This window comes from Drosophila willistoni, chromosome 3R (assembly GCF_018902025.1).
Source record: "Drosophila willistoni isolate 14030-0811.24 chromosome 3R, UCI_dwil_1.1, whole genome shotgun sequence".
NCBI lineage: Eukaryota > Metazoa > Arthropoda > Insecta > Diptera > Drosophilidae > Drosophila > Drosophila willistoni.
Genome location: NC_061086.1, coordinates 32,097,934 through 32,113,207, shown reverse-complemented (window position 1 = coordinate 32,113,207; position 15,274 = coordinate 32,097,934). Strand labels below are relative to the sequence as shown.

The following is a 15,274-nucleotide window of genomic DNA, read 5'->3' as shown; positions in this document are numbered from 1 at the left end:
CTCTCTCGTCTCAAACATAAGACATTAACCCAACATCACGCCTCTCTTAAGCTAAAGCTGATACTTTATCTTTAACTAGCAATATTTAAACAAAAACAAAGTTGACTTGAAAACAAAGACAGGTCAAATTTTTAATTTTCTTATTAATATTGCCATACTTTCAAATTTATATCTATTAATCTGGCAACCTGGACTAGTGTTACCACCGAGCCGTCACTTAAAAAAATTATTATTTCTCATTCAATATTGCCAAGAAAAATAAACTTTATATTATGAATTCTATGCAAGGAGCTAAATCATCTGGAAAGCGGTCCTGCGGATCAAAGGCTCCAATGGGCACTTCGCCACCAAGCAAGCGGCAGATGAACGAACAAATTAATATGGAAATGGAAACAGACCAGCCGCAAGATGCATTCATAGAGGAAAAGCTACCTAATCTAAAACCCCTGAAAGAGGAGAAACCCCCCAACGAAGAGCAACCCACAGCTGTTTCATTTGAAGTGCCCTCGCTACGTAAACTTTCCAGCTCCACAGCGCTCCAACCTTACACTCAAAATCGATTCCTTGGATTCGGAATAAATATGGATTCAGCCTTTTTCACGATGAATAAACGCAACGATGAAATTGCCAACTCGCCCTCTGATCTGGGCCAAAAAGATGCAGTCTTAGCTTTCTCCATACTTGGAAACTTTGAACCCATATCAAAAGTTAATACAAGTGCTCCCTAAGATGGATCCGAATTAAATACGTATGAGAATCACAGACTTTAACTTTATCTCTGTATATTAAAACTATAATTCTATTAACAGCCAAAGAAATTGAATTCAAATGCATATGTTTTCATTTCTATTTCAATAAAACTTGATCCATTCACGTCTGACGTGATCTTTAGGGTAGAGTATATGATTATTAATTGATCTGGAAGAATGAATGTAAGACTCACTCAAGGGTGTTTGACTGTAGTCAAATGTTTTGAAAAGAAAGTCACTCAAAGTGAATGCGAGTTGTAGCTATTCTCATGTCTATCATGCTGAGCTCTCTCTCGTGCTGTGTTTGAAATTAAAACTGGAATTTGAATGAGGACTGGAATTGAATGAGCCGAGGAGGAGGGAAACTGAGATAGAGAAGAGAGGCTCAGAGTAGAGATTAAGTTGAAAGATTGAGAGCTCAGAGTCTCAGTGTGGTGCCAACGTTCGTTGGATTGACTTTGCATTGCTCTCTGTTTTTGGTGAAATACATAATATATAGATGGGTTCCTGGAAGCCGCTGCTGTTGCTGCAGCTTCTAATCTTGTCAAGCAGCAAATGCTATGGCCAATCAACTTCAAAACAAAATGTTATCTTACTGTTAGCCGACGATGCCGGCTTCGAGATGGGAGCCTATCTAAACAAATATTGCCAGACGCCAAATTTGGATAAACTGGCACGCAGTGGATTGCTCTTCAATAATGCCTTCACCTCGGTCAGTAGTTGCAGTCCGAGTCGTGCCCAGCTGCTGACTGGACAGGCTAGCCATACGAATGGTATGTATGGACTCCATCAAGGTGTCCACAATTTCAATGTCCTGCCCGAGGTCACGAGTTCACTACCAAATGAACTGCGGAAACAGAGCGGAGGACGTGTTCTGAGCGGCATCATTGGCAAGAAACATGTTGGTAGTGCCACAAATTTCAAATTCGACTTTGAGCAGACAGAGGAGCAACATTCCATCAATCAAATTGGACGTAATATCACTCTGATCAAGCAGTATGTCAGTGATTTTCTCAGTAAGGCTAAAAACGATGCAAGTCCCTTCTTGCTGGTGGTGGGATTCCATGATCCACATCGTTGTGGTCACATTACTCCTCAGTTTGGTGAATTCTGTGAACGCTGGGGCAGTGGTGAGGAAGGAATGGGTTCAATACCCGACTGGAAACCCATTTACTATGACTGGCGTAATCTGGATGTTCCCGCTTGGCTACCCAACACGGATGTTGTGAGAAAGGAATTGGCTGCCCAATACATGACCATTTCCCGTCTAGACCAAGGTGTGGGTCTAGTTCTACGAGAGCTAGAATCTTCAGGTTTGGCCAATGAAACGTTGATAATTTACACCTCAGACAATGGACCACCTTTTCCGGGTGGACGCACCAATCTCTACGAGCATGGCATACGCTCCCCGTTGATCATTAAATCACCTGAGAAGACCGCACGTCATGGTGAGACTAGTGCCGCTATGGTCAGTCTTTTGGACATATATCCAAGTGTTCTGGATGCTCTACAGTTGCCTCTACCGAATGCTACAACATTTAGTGGAAAATCTTTATTACCCGTTTTACATGAGGAGCCACCGGCAAAGGAAAACGATGCTGTCTTTGGTAGTCACAACTATCACGAGATCACCATGGCCTATCCCATGCGCATGATCCGTAATAGACGCTATAAGCTTATACATAATCTCAACTACTGGGCCAACTTTCCCATCGATCAGGACTTTTACACATCACCCACGTTCCAGCAGATCCTCAATGCCACCATCAATAAGCAGCAATTGCCGTGGTATCGCACCCTCTTACAGTATTACCAGAGACCAGAATGGGAACTATATGACATAAAGATAGATTCCCTGGAACGAGTGAATCTCGTGGACAAACCCAAATATAGTGCCACCTTGAAGCAACTTCGCCAGCAGCTCTACCAGTGGCAAATCGATACCAAAGATCCCTGGCGTTGTGCCCCTCATGCTGTGCTCCAGGAACAGGGCGTCTTCAAGAAGAATCCTGTATGCCTAACACTCGGACATGAGGCCCTGCAAAGGCCCAAACGAACCCTGCTGACTCAATACGAGGAATATGTTATTGTCTAAATTCAGATAACATTCGATTGATTAAGTTGTTTATTATCAGAAGTCGAGCAAAAACAGCGCCAACTGCTTTGTGATAAGCTTGTTGCTATCGCCAAACACTTGGTGCCTAGTTCAAAAATATTTCGTTTCCCTAGGGATTCAACATTTCACCAATAAATTCTTATAGAAATTAATAAATGCTGTTTGCTTTGGGCATTAACAACAATAAATACTCATTTTTTAAATAAACAAATGATATTCATTACTATGCAAATTTATGTTTTTAATTACCAATAGAAAAAAAAGGAAGCAAAATGGCAAATTTTGAGAATATGACCCCAGTTTGGTCCAAAATATTTGAAAAAAACCTTAAATAGTACCTTATAATTTTTATACCATACACCCATAGGGTGAAATGGTATATTAAAGTCGCCAAAATGTATGTAACAGGCAGAAGGAAGCATCTCCGACCCCACAAAGTATATATATTCTTGATCAGGATCAAAAACCGAGTCGATCTAGCCATGTCCGTCTGTCCGTCCGTCCGTCCGTCCGTCCGTATGAACACCTAGATCTCGAAGACTATAAGAGCTAGAGCCACCAAATTTGGTATGCAGTCTCGTGTAGTATGTACGCTTATCGAGTTTGTTTATAATTTTTGCCACGCCCCCTTCCGCCCCCGGAATTTACATAAATCTGATTTTCTTAAAAACTATGAAAGCTACCGACATTAAATTTGGTATGTAAGCTAGCTTAATAAACACGCAGATATTGACTATTTAAAAATTTTGCCACGCCCATTTCCGCCTCTGAAAATTAAACAAAACTGATTTTCTCGAAAACTAACAAAGCTAAAGTCACCAAATTTAGTATGTGTACTGGCTTAGTATCTACGCAGCATATATATATTTTAATATGTTGCCACGCCCACTTCCGCCTCCATAATTTAGAAAAAACCGATTGGCTCTTGCAATTTTTTGACCATCGCGATCAAATTTGGCAGACTAATAAATCTTATCTTATTCTATCAAACTACCAAATTTGATTGAAATCGGACTAGAAACATGCAAAATATACGTACGAACGTATTTTGCTACGCGATCCATACGGGTAGAATTGGCCGTTGGCTAGTGGCGGCGCTAGAGTGCTCGTGTGTTTGTAGAGTGAGCGAGATAGCAAATGGTACGAGGCATGTTAAAACAATTTAGTAGACATACATTTGGTTTTCGAAATTTTAAATATTTGTTTCACCTGGTGTATGGTATACCCAAGTCGGCGAGACGACTTACTTACTTCATTTAGTTGAGAATCGTAGCTTTGTTCAATATTCGAACATATCTTTCTATATCTAAAAAGATTTTGTGAAAATTGGATACCAATAGCCTTGTTTATTCCAGAGATATTGAGATTAAGACACGATTTTGGGGAAAGAAAGTGCTTTAAGGTTCCCAAGTATTCCATTAATTATCTGATGTAGCCTGTAGATATATCTAGATTCTGGTAACTGCAACGCCGCTTAAATTTATCAAGCAAGTAAGAAAATATCCTCGTCTTGTCCCCATATATGTGCATAGATAATGGCATAGTTCAAAAACTACAAAGTTAATGGCATTCTAGGCAAACAAAAATTAGTTTTTTCGATATATGGTTGAATATTTTCTAGTTTTACTTTAACATTTTTTTTATTTTATAGAATATTAATACCATTCTTGATAGGATCGATCGGGTAATTTCCTTTTACAATTTGGTAACTATATTTCCTAGAATTTTTAACACCGGAGTTAGTTTTATTTTTGTCTCTAAGAATATTCTTTGAATACCTGAGACACTCCTTCCAAAAAACCCTGTAATTCGAATTACTTTCTTTGTAAACTTACTGTTAAAATATTGTCCCTTTATAATTGTCCTTCCAAGCTGTCATGGGTTAACACAATCTACTTTTATTTGTTTCCTTCCTATTTTCCTAAAATAGAGCATAAGTTCTACAAAATGTGTTGCTTCATTAGCTGACAGATATTGAAATCTTATAATAGTCTAGCTATATAATTGATAATTTCTTTGATGGAATCATTTACTCATTTTGTTGCTCTACAAAATAATCGTTGTCGCTTCCTTTCTTGAAGCATTTAACGACAAATTTGTTCACAAGATACAATAGATATTTCATCCTGGGAGATAAAGATAAGATTTTGCAGTAGCATGACCTCATGAGATGATGTTTTCTTTTGGGGTGGTTTCTGGGTGGTTACTATGCGTCACGTTTCAATGTCATGCCAACTGTCTAAGGATGAGGGACGCACACACACATTTGCTCAATGTGAATGGGGCAAGTCTACCCAGTTGTCTCTGCGTGTGTGTGTGTGCGGAAAATCGAAAATTTCAATGCCTCACTACTTTATTGGTGGGGTGGTGGTGTGTCTGTGTGTGTGTGCAGCTTCCGAGTCATTCAGTTACACAACATGCACAGACTGAGAGGAGGCTGGGCCAAGGTTGCCAAGGGCCATTGAGGTGGTGAGGCAGAAGGATTCTCGCGTTTTAAGGTCAACAGGCAAATATCAAAAGAAGGAGAATTAACTTTGAGTTTTTGTTTGTTTTGTGTTTTTGTTTTCTTTGACTTTGAACGAAAGACACATGGAAAATTAAATTTTATTATTTTTTTTTTTTTGCTTTTTGCATAAATTATCAGTTTTCATTTAGCGTAATTTTATATATATGTATATATATAGTTTATATATTGTATGTATATAAAGGTTATTTAGATTTTATTTCGCCCACACAAAATGCATAATTACAATATTTATTGTATTTTTTTTTTCTCTCGCTCGATCGACCCCGGGAGCTTTATAGACTTTTCTTGGGGCCCCCTTTTGGAATCATTTTCCGGGCCTAGCCATGTCAAATATATTTGTTTGTATGTCTTTATGTGAGAGATATTTGAAATATATCTTGTTGCTCCTCAACTAAATTATTATTGGACACATACAAGTTGCATGGGTGTTTGATTTAAATTTGTTTTTTTTTTGCTTCATTTTTCATACGTAAATTTATTATTGTTTTTAATATAGAATTCATTCTTATTTTGCATATACAAATATATAGATATTTGGTTTGTTATATACTTGTATATAGCCTGATTCTGTTTCCATTATGTGTGCCAACATGAGACTTTTATTTAATTTATTTTAAATACATCAATACTATATTTTGTCTAGATTTTTTGCTGTTAGTAAACGATTTTTGTTTTGTTAGTAGGTTTCATCTTCTTCTTTGACTTCTTGCTATGCTTCGTTCTCGACTGACTTTATATGACTTGACTGGTTTTTCTTTTTGTTCTTTTTGTTTGCTTATGCTTACAGTTTACATACATTATTATCATCAACATCATTTTTTAAAATACACTTGAAATTTTAATTTTAACTAGTTTTTTTTTTGTTTTGTTTTTGCTGGTTGGTATAGTTTAGGAGGATTCAGTTACGGTTTTCTTTTTTTTTTATATTTTTGCTAGTTCTGAATAGTTTTCTTGTTTTTTTTTTTTTTTTTAATTTTCATTCAGTATAATTTTTTATAATAAATACATAATAATAAATATACATGTAGATAATATGCTTAATAAATAACAAAAGAAAACAACACACATAAAAAGGAGCAAAAAAGTAGGATCAAAAATGTAGTTCATTTTTTATATCCTTTCGAAAAATTTGAATTTCACATTACAACGAACATTGATAACGGTTTTTTCCGCATGCACGCATCATTTAGAATTAGAGTTTTGTTTTGGGAGTATTGTTTTTGCACAAATATATGTCTTGGTTTTTTTTTGTTTCGTTTTTAGGGATTATATAATAAATACATATGTATGTGTACGATGTATGCGGGGCGAGAGAGGGACTGATAATTGGGTAGCTATATAGATAGATAATATGATTATTGTTTAACAGGGATTCTGGCTTAGAGAGTCCAAATTGCGCAAACAATAAATGAAATTTCAACGATCCGTGAGTAGGATTGATAGGTAGATACTAGGTAAGGGGGTAGCAATTTGTATATATATATATATATATGTATATCTAATATCTGATCTGCAGCGCCAAGTATATGAGTAATAATTAACTGTTAGCTTTTCTTTTTGTTGTTGTCTTCAGTTCGAATTGAGTTTACATTTTCGAATTAGAAAAAAAAAGAGGAATAAATTGAATAGTTGAAGAACAAACACAAGGAAATCGCATTTGCCTTGTAACACTTGTAAATTTAGTTAGTTTATACCATACAATACATTAATTTAGTTGTAATTGTAATTAATTTATTAATTATTGTGTTGCCAACTGGTAAGATTTGTTTTGCATTATTCTTTTTTGTTTTTTGTTTTTTTTTTGAAATTTAACCGCGATTCTCTCTTTGTTTACTTCAGTGTTTATGGCCACGTGAATGTGTGAGCTAAACCGTAAACATAACCATATTATAATATCCGTATCCATTATTTGTGTGTGCTGCTGTCCATTTATTATGTCAATTGATTTTGGGTGCCAGCTTAGGGCAGGGGCACCTGGACCTGCACATAGGATTGGGGGAAGTAGCCAGTGCGTCCGTTGACGGAACCCTCATACCAATTGTCATCGACACGGTTCAGTAGCGTGATAATGTCATTCTCCTTGAAGCCCAGCTCACCGGGATTTTCAGGATCAAAGTCGTAGAGGGCTTGGCAACAGGGCTGCTGTTGCCGTTGTGGGGTGACAGCCATTGATTTGGCTGGCGACCGCATCGGCGAGGGCAACGGCGAGGCGCTCGAGCTAATGTGAGACGGCGTACCGTCCTCGTTGAGGCCGCCGCCACCGCCGTCCAAGTTCAGATCGAGCAGCGTCTTGGGCACAAACTCGTTGCGTGGTCGGCTTTCCGCCTCGGATCTCTTCTCCTGCAGCGTCTCCTGCAGTCCGCGTAAGACGTCGGCGCATTGAGAGTGAAAATCGTATAGAGCCTCGGCAAAGGTCACCAACTGGGAGACATGCTCAGTGTCGTTTTCCAACAGATTGAACATGCCTACCTGTGCCAATTGCAATGATTCGCCGAACTTGTCCTCGGCCCCACGAATTTCATCATCTTTAGCCTGCCGGCGACGCTTGCAGTCGAAGTCGAGGCGCCGACCCTGCAGTTTCTTTCGATGGTGCATTACCTCTTTGAGGTCTTTGGTCTGCATATGATGCAGTGGCTCCAAAAAGTTCTGCTTGATGTTGTCGTCCAGCGAATACTTGACGTCGGCCATCTGCTTCAGCGCCTCGCCGAATTCGACGAGCGCCTGCGCGAACACGCTGTTGTCCTCGCCGAGCTTCTTACCATAAGTCAGCATGCATTCTGCCAACAGGCCCTCTGGCTGTGGATACGTATTCGATTTGGCCTGGCCCGATAGCTTCGAGATGCCCTTGACGGCAGCCATTTTGGCCCTCGCAGTGGGATTCGGTTGTAGAAACTCCTTGGTCTTCAGCTGCAGCTCCTCAACCAGCTCCACAGTGACATCGGTTTTCCGTTCCATCTCCATAAAGTCCATATCCAGTTTGGTGCCCTCCGCACCGCCCATCTTCTCCGTCATATACTGGTTGGCTTTGTTGATTTGTTTCTTTAGTCCAGCGAAAGCCATGATTGCTGCTTTTTTCTTCTTGCCGTGCCTCTGGGTGAAATAAGTTGCTGTGAACGAGTTGGTCGAGTTAGTTGACTTCACATAAGAGTGAATCTCTTTCAATGTCAATATCAAATCAATTGTCCCCCCACTAATTGACGGCGACGAGAGTCGCAAACGCCCAGGCGTTTTTCTATTTTTAGTGTTTGAACAACTTACGCGGCTCTACACGGGGCGGGGAGGCTGCAGGAATACTTTTTATTCAACTCTACTCGCGCTCTCTACTTTCACTGTTAATAATACTATTTAATTCTCTAGGCGATTCGATTTTTTCCAGCACGGAAACCTTGACGACGACGACGACTACTGGCTGGCTGCGTAATGTTTGAAGGACTGTCTACTGTTACTACTACTATGCCTCCCTCTTGGGGTTTTCTTCTCTTTGGGGGAGGGCAGATCTGCTGGATGCGGGGGTGGTGGTAACTGAAAAATCAATATCTTGACGGTGTACCAAAAGCGCGACAGCCAGTGTTGCCATTTTAGCTTACTTCAAGTTAGATCTGGCATATTTTAAAATGAAATAGCTTAAAAAACTGGCGTGCATGCAAGGCAATACGTAAACAAGATAATTTAATTTTGATCCAAGGTCCGAATAAGAGGCTGCGATGTCTTTATACATAACTGGTAAATAATTTAGCTCAATTTAAGTGTTTTTACAGTTGGCTTATTTTAAAGTTAATTTTATTTAATTTTTAGCTTATTCTAGCTGGGTTTTTCTTTCAATCTACCTTATGGTGACTCTGCAAATCTGTCAACACTGGCGCCACTGGCTCTTTGCCGAATTAAATTCGCTTTCCCATTTGTGTGAATTCGCTTTGCTATTTTGAATTCAATTGGCAATCGATATTTTCTACTGTGCACTATCGATAAATATGGGATAACTATCGATTACAGAATTTAGTATTTTTCTAAAGTGCGCATTTTTTAAAATTTTTTTGCCCTGCTCCTAAATTGGATTCTGCTTTATTTGAATATATAAATAATTTTGGACACACTTGATCTGAGCTTTGTAATATTTTGCTTGCTTATCCAAAATATTAAGAATTACTAATCATGAAAGGGCGTCAATTAATTTTGATGTGATGTAGACCTCTCTTTGGTGCCTCAATCCTTCAGATGCAATTTTGGCGCTACTTTTATGGTGCTGCTAAGCTAACAGTACTCCAGGGTAGCCAACATTCGCTTATGTATTAATAATTCAAATGTGGGCGCGTGTTATTGGTTCACTTTTAATCTCTATGACGCTATATGTTTTAGTGAGGCGGCAATTTTTTTCTTTGGCGTTTGCGTTTTATCTGCCAAGATAACTATGGTTATTCAGTAGCAACTGCTAAGACAAACAAAGCTGCATGTAAATCAGTTCAATTAGAAGATAACGCTATTCCAATGTTGTTTTCTAATTTGTATAAAAGACACAATCCATTTAGTCTGGCCAGTCATAAGTATTTACGAACTAACAACGACTGAGCTACTCTCAGAAAAATAAAGAAATCCCAAAAAATCATCATGAAATTCGCAATTATCTTACTCGTTGCCAGCATCGCCTACGTCAGTGCTCAGGTAAGATTTGGACGCAATCGACAAAGGATACATTTTTCAAGCAACGTTTTACTGTCTCTAGGCCCAGCCTCTTGGTGGCAGCGGCATAAGCCCATTCGCAGCTGCCAATCCCTATGCTGCTGCATTTAATCCCTTTTTGAATGGAGTTTTCGGTGGCGGAGCAGGAGCAGCTGGCGGTGCAGCAGCAGCACCAGCTCCCAGTTTTGGTTTCGGTGGCGCATCTGTCTCAACATTTTTCCAATCCGTCGTACTGCAGCGTGAGGCCGAACGTCTACTCAGCCAGCCAAATTTCCCAAGCGATCTGGCAGATCAAGTCCTTGAAGTGGTTGCCTCTTCCGAAGAATCTATTGCCAATTGCGGCAATGTCGCATTGCCTTGGCTGCAGATCCGTTGCGTCAAGCCCTTGCTGAATACGGCAAAGAATCAGTTCAAGGTTATCGACGATGAGTTTAAGGCACGCCAGACTGCCGCCGCCTCCTCCCCCGCAGCTTAGACCGGAACGGAATCTTGATGTTTGATTACTAATATTTTATATCCTTTGAAATGGGCCAAAGACCAACATAGATGCAATAAATAAATTTAATAAACTCTATCAAACGCAACTTCTTTAGTTTCTATAACTACAGTGAACACTTCCAAATGAGGAAAAAGTTTCGTTACAAATTAAGCTTATGAAATAGAAGGAGCAAATTGTAAATTAGAATAGAACTCGTTTTGGCTGAATGTGTATAATGCTTTGGCTTTTGACTTGGCCACCATACGTAAAGGATATCGACTGTAGTGTATTTAGTTTGGCGCGGAAGGAAAGGGAAGAAGCTATTCTTGACCAAGGCCAGGACATGCTTTGATGTGGCTAGCCAAGCTTTGCATTCTTCTCTTTATTAAATTTCCGTCCAAGTATTACAAAATTCAGGAAAAGCTTCCGCTTGCCTTGTCCAATGAATGGAAGATGATGACGACGTGGTGGTGTGGGGGTGTGGTGATGGGGAATTTTGGCCAAATACTTGACTCTGCATGATGACGAGGTCATCCCCTGTCGTTCGCTTCCCTTGATTGGCACGCCCTCGAGGCTGTTAATGCTCTGCCGCACATATTTGACTCTCGCATTTTGGCCAAATATTTGAATTCCTTTTCTCCATTTATCCCGTGAGCCCCCCGCACTCACTTTCCCCACTTTCCCCACAATAGTCAAACAGTTGTGACAGCCCTTTTATGCAGTTATAACAATTGTTAGCTTGACTTTGGCCCTGTGCAAAAGAAATCTTTCTTTCTAGTGCATGATTTGGCTATGATTTGGTCCATCGTGGGTCAAGTAGGTCGGTCGGTCGAATGTTGATTTATGCGCCAATGCAGTTTCAATTATCCTTTTGACCAATTGTTGTGACTGGGCATAAAATCGATTTGCATATGAATTTTAGTACTTTAAATTCAAATTGAAATATGTAATTAAATGTAAATTCTTCTCTAACCCAAAAGAGGAGACTAAGGATCAGAGTTTTGAGTCATTTAATTGAAATATTTGAAGATTGAAACTTCAGTCTTCTTCTGTTGTTGTCATTACAACAAAATAAAAACAAAAACTGCCAAAAGCCTTGAACTTTGTCAAAGTTTTATGTAGTGTTAGCCAAGAGCTACAACTCTGACCCACAACAAAAAAAAAAAAACACATCCGCCTACCAACCCACAACGAGGCAACTTGGCAGGGGCAGGAGCAGTTACAGGGGCGTATCATCTCTAGAGAAGGGACTCATGTATATAGATTGACTATGGGAAAACTCCTTTTGAAAGCCCTTCAGGGGCCGCCCCTGTTTACGGCATTTGAAACTCACACGGCTGTACAGAAAATAAAATTCAACCGCATCCCAAACTAAAATTGGTTAGCCAAAACCAAAAAATAATGGCAAAGTGCGAGCTCAAGTGTAGCTGCAGGAGGAGGAAACGCTGGCGACACCGTCTTGCTCTCTCTGTCTCTTTTGGAAAAACGGATGTATGTATGTAAATTTGTTTTTCGGTTTGTGTGGCTCTTGGTATTTTATGCAAAAGTTTCCGTCTTCATCCTGTCATCCTGTGTTGTTCCCGCCAATAAGTGAGCAAGATTTTTGGGGTTCATCATTTGAATTTGGTTTCAAATTTGGCGAAATGAAAGTTTCGAAATAAATACACAATTTCATGACTCACATCCGTTACTTTTATGAGTATTATTTATATTTCACACTTAATCCGGCAGATGCTTCTGGTAATTGCCTTTGAAAATTCGAAAATGTCACTTCCGTTGCTACCAGATAAATCTCCCCAGTCGTATATCAGATTTTACCCTGTCCATAAACATGAGAATTAATGAGGTTGAGGCTAGGTGAGACATTGTTCAACACCTTAGAGATAAGATAGATAAAAATTAATTTACAGATAAGCTCTAGAAAAACAAAAAAAAAACAAGCCAAAGATAAGCCGTAAGATTTTCTAAGAATCATGGAGCAAATCTAGTCAGTTGGCTGCGGAAAGTGTTTAGAAAATGTTGAGCGTTTCATTGCTTGTGCTCCTTTGTGTGGCCTTTGGTCTGGTGGGTTAAGTACTTAATTTCATCTTCAACTGCAATGACTAAACAAATCGAAACTGTTTTTAGCCTGGTCAAAGTTTGGCCCAAATCAATGCAACCAGCGTAGATGACGCAGTTCTTAAAGTACAGGAGCTGGCCAATATAGTGCGATTCACGGCTAAAAAACAATTTCCCCCAACTGCCGATGCCCAGGCTGAAGTTGACAATCTGCTCGATACAATGGATCAAGCTCTGAATCATTGTGCCACAGAGCTGAGGCAAACCAATTCATTTGAAAAGTATGAAACTTGCACAGTTTCGGTGGTTGCTGGAGCCAGACAAGCCCTAGATGAGGAGGCTGGAATGCAATGGGCCATTTATGGAGCTACTTCGGGGGCCTCCCGAATGGGTCTATTTCTGTGGTCAGAGTCGAAAACTTTTCTTTTGAATCTCATTAAAATGATCTATTAATTGTAATTATATCTTTGTATCCTGGAATTTCTTGTCATTCCTAATCATTTTCGTCTTACGTCTTAATATTATTCTACTATTTAGATCATCTAAAATTGTCATAAAATTCCAAAAGTGAAGAACAACAAAGAGTAGAGTAAAAAAAACAAAAAACGCCGAGTAATTTCTTTAATCCTTGATAACAGATCCCTAGAAACTGGAACAGAGCGTTAAAGTTTATCGTAGCGAGAGAAGTTGGCCAGATAAATGCTGATATCTAGCTTTACCTATTGCTCTTTCATTATCATCATTTGGGCCATCACAGCTGTTTACTCGCAATGGGGCAATCTGGCCTCAGAGGTGGCCTCGGAGTTTGACAAAGTCGACGAGAGGCTTCTAGCACTTGCCAAGGGTCAGCTAAACAACGCAGATGTTATACTTAATGGTTACTACAATGACACTTTGTCTGATAGCGGCAGGACGAAGTGTCTTCCTTTAATTGAAAAGGCCAAAAGTGTGTCTTTAGATTGTGTGCGTGAGCTGTATACAACTGGCAATGGAACTGAGCTAAAGGAATGCATTTCTGGTATAGTGACAACAGAACTAATGGCCATGATAGACATTAATGCGGAGGAGAGATCCCAGCGGAATGGAGCTGTCAGATTGGATTCAATACTTGGCAGGATCAAAAGTATTTGGTTAAACTTGGCTTGATCTTTTACCAGTGATTTGATTTAATGAATTAAATTTTTATTACACACTTTGTGGTTAATAAATTACTCATACGACATGTGGTCAGTTTTGTTGAACGTTTTCTAGTCACTTTAAATTTTAATTATTAACATTTATCGACTGCACTTTTTTTTTTGTCAACTTTTTGAGCCTCTTTCAGGCAATTGCACGTTTAATACTTTTTCTATTTAGTTCAAGCTTTGGACTCTGCCTCGGATGTGGTTTCAGTATCGGAAGGAGGAGCATCCGGCTTGGGCTCATCTGTATTGCCGCAAACACACATGGGACACTTTTCCTTGAGTACCAGACGATATTTCGGATGGCTGCAAAAGAGTGAAGCAAAAATTCCATAATTGGAATGTAGCCAAATGTGTGAGGCTATTTCAATGTTACCTTATGCCATAGACAATTGGATTGTAGACGGCACTTGTTTTGGCAAAGGCCGCACCCCAAATGGTAGTCAGAGGTGTTAGGCCATCGATTTTGAAGAGCCCAAAGTAACAAATGACCAGATAGGGAGTCCAAGCCATGAACCAAAGCGAAATGGTGGTCAAGGCAACTTTGGCCAACTTGCCCTCGGCACTCTTGTCACAATCCTCGCTGCTGCGCAGAGACTTTACATTCATTTTCTTGGCCTGCTCCCGCATGGCCTTCTCATGGGCTGCCACGGCGGCGATGATGAACCAGTACGAATAGCAGATCATAAAGAGCGGTGTGTAGTACACAAACAGGGAGTAGGTGATCAGATAAGAGCGAGGATTCCACTGACGAGTCATGTAATCAATGCTGCATGCCGTCAGATTACCCTCCGGAACATAGCTGCTCCAGCCCAACAAGGGCATAATGGTCCAAAAGGTGGCCATCAGCCAGATGAAGAGGATTTTCATGATCGATGTCTTTATGGTCATCGGTGTACCATTAATGCCCTTGACAATCACATTGTAACGATCGAAGGCAATCATGCACATGGACCAAATGGATACGCAGCCGAACATGGAACCACAAACGGCATAAATGTCGCACCACAGTGGACCCAGCACCCAGGTCTCGTAGTAAAAATTGATTATCATAATTGGCGATTGGGAGGCCATCATGCAAAAGTCCGAAAAGGCCAGATTGAGGACAAGCAAATTGGCTGGCGTACGCAGAGATTTGGTGCCCCCAAATATGAAGACAACCACTCCATTGCCACAGCACGAAATGATCATAATGCATAGCGTAAAGAGGCCAAGAATTTTGCTCATGGTGGGATCCATGGGAGCAAAACGGCTCCAATAGGGATTCACTAGATGCGCCATGTCAGGCAGAACCTGTCGGGGAGAGAAATCAAATGGTAATTCGTCACAGAGGCTGCTCCAACTTACATTGTCCAGCACGGAGCCATTGGCACCCGACTGTGCCTCAAATCTGGGCCCAGACATGGCCATGGTCAATGGCGTCTCCATGCTCAGCTATCCGTTTGTGATTTGAAAGTACATTGATGTGGAAATCGTGCTAATGTCGCC

General features: G+C 40.0%; 5 protein-coding genes across 5 annotated transcripts; 3 read left to right on the top strand and 2 right to left on the bottom strand.

Annotated features, from left to right (window-relative positions):
• The first annotated feature begins 1,167 nt into the window (after positions 1–1,167).
• On the top strand, positions 1,168–3,051 carry LOC6649855 (N-sulphoglucosamine sulphohydrolase). The gene has a single exon (XM_002072200.4). It carries the CDS (start codon positions 1,249–1,251, stop codon positions 2,842–2,844), a length of 1,596 nt encoding a protein of 531 aa, XP_002072236.2. The 5' UTR covers positions 1,168–1,248; the 3' UTR covers positions 2,845–3,051.
• A 3,962-nt stretch (positions 3,052–7,013) lies between these two features.
• On the bottom strand, positions 7,014–8,951 carry LOC6649854 (endophilin-A). The gene is made up of 2 exons (XM_002072199.4): positions 8,651–8,951; positions 7,014–8,499 (listed from the first exon to the last, which is right to left on the bottom strand). Exon 2 carries the CDS (start codon positions 8,450–8,452, stop codon positions 7,352–7,354), a length of 1,101 nt encoding a protein of 366 aa, XP_002072235.1. The 5' UTR covers positions 8,453–8,499; positions 8,651–8,951; the 3' UTR covers positions 7,014–7,351.
• A 983-nt stretch (positions 8,952–9,934) lies between these two features.
• LOC6649853 lies at positions 9,935–10,653 on the top strand. Its single transcript, XM_002072198.3, has 2 exons — positions 9,935–10,051; positions 10,113–10,653. Exons 1-2 carry the CDS (start codon positions 9,998–10,000, stop codon positions 10,542–10,544), a joined length of 486 nt encoding a protein of 161 aa, XP_002072234.1. The 5' UTR covers positions 9,935–9,997; the 3' UTR covers positions 10,545–10,653.
• A 1,879-nt stretch (positions 10,654–12,532) lies between these two features.
• LOC26530304 lies at positions 12,533–13,831 on the top strand. The gene is made up of 2 exons (XM_015177125.3): positions 12,533–12,611; positions 12,675–13,831. Exons 1-2 carry the CDS (start codon positions 12,564–12,566, stop codon positions 13,056–13,058), a joined length of 432 nt encoding a protein of 143 aa, XP_015032611.1. The 5' UTR covers positions 12,533–12,563; the 3' UTR covers positions 13,059–13,831.
• Position 13,832: 1 nt separating this feature from the next.
• LOC6649852 (opsin Rh2) lies at positions 13,833–15,237 on the bottom strand. The gene is made up of 3 exons (XM_002072197.4): positions 15,134–15,237; positions 14,163–15,079; positions 13,833–14,092 (listed from the first exon to the last, which is right to left on the bottom strand). The coding sequence occupies exons 1-3, from the start codon at positions 15,212–15,214 to the stop codon at positions 13,963–13,965; spliced, it is 1,128 nt and encodes a 375-aa protein (XP_002072233.1). The 5' UTR covers positions 15,215–15,237; the 3' UTR covers positions 13,833–13,962.
• Positions 15,238–15,274: the final 37 nt, after the last annotated feature.

Coding starts and splice junctions, on each gene's coding strand:
- LOC6649855 (XM_002072200.4), top strand. CDS start 1,249: ATGGGTTCCTGGAAGCCGCTGCTGTTGCTGCAGCTTCTAATCTTGTCA.
- LOC6649853 (XM_002072198.3), top strand. CDS start 9,998: ATGAAATTCGCAATTATCTTACTCGTTGCCAGCATCGCCTACGTCAGT. Junction 10,052..10,112: donor TCGCCTACGTCAGTGCTCAG/GTAAGATTTGGA, acceptor TACTGTCTCTAG/GCCCAGCCTCTTGGTGGCAG.
- LOC26530304 (XM_015177125.3), top strand. CDS start 12,564: ATGTTGAGCGTTTCATTGCTTGTGCTCCTTTGTGTGGCCTTTGGTCTG. Junction 12,612..12,674: donor TTTGTGTGGCCTTTGGTCTG/GTGGGTTAAGTA, acceptor AACTGTTTTTAG/CCTGGTCAAAGTTTGGCCCA.
- LOC6649852 (XM_002072197.4), bottom strand. CDS start 15,214: ATGGAGACGCCATTGACCATGGCCATGTCTGGGCCCAGATTTGAGGCA. Junction 15,080..15,133: donor ATGGCTCCGTGCTGGACAAT/GTAAGTTGGAGC, acceptor TCTCCCCGACAG/GTTCTGCCTGACATGGCGCA. Junction 14,093..14,162: donor CCAATTGTCTATGGCATAAG/GTAACATTGAAA, acceptor ACTCTTTTGCAG/CCATCCGAAATATCGTCTGG.
- LOC6649854 (XM_002072199.4), bottom strand. CDS start 8,452: ATGGCTTTCGCTGGACTAAAGAAACAAATCAACAAAGCCAACCAGTAT.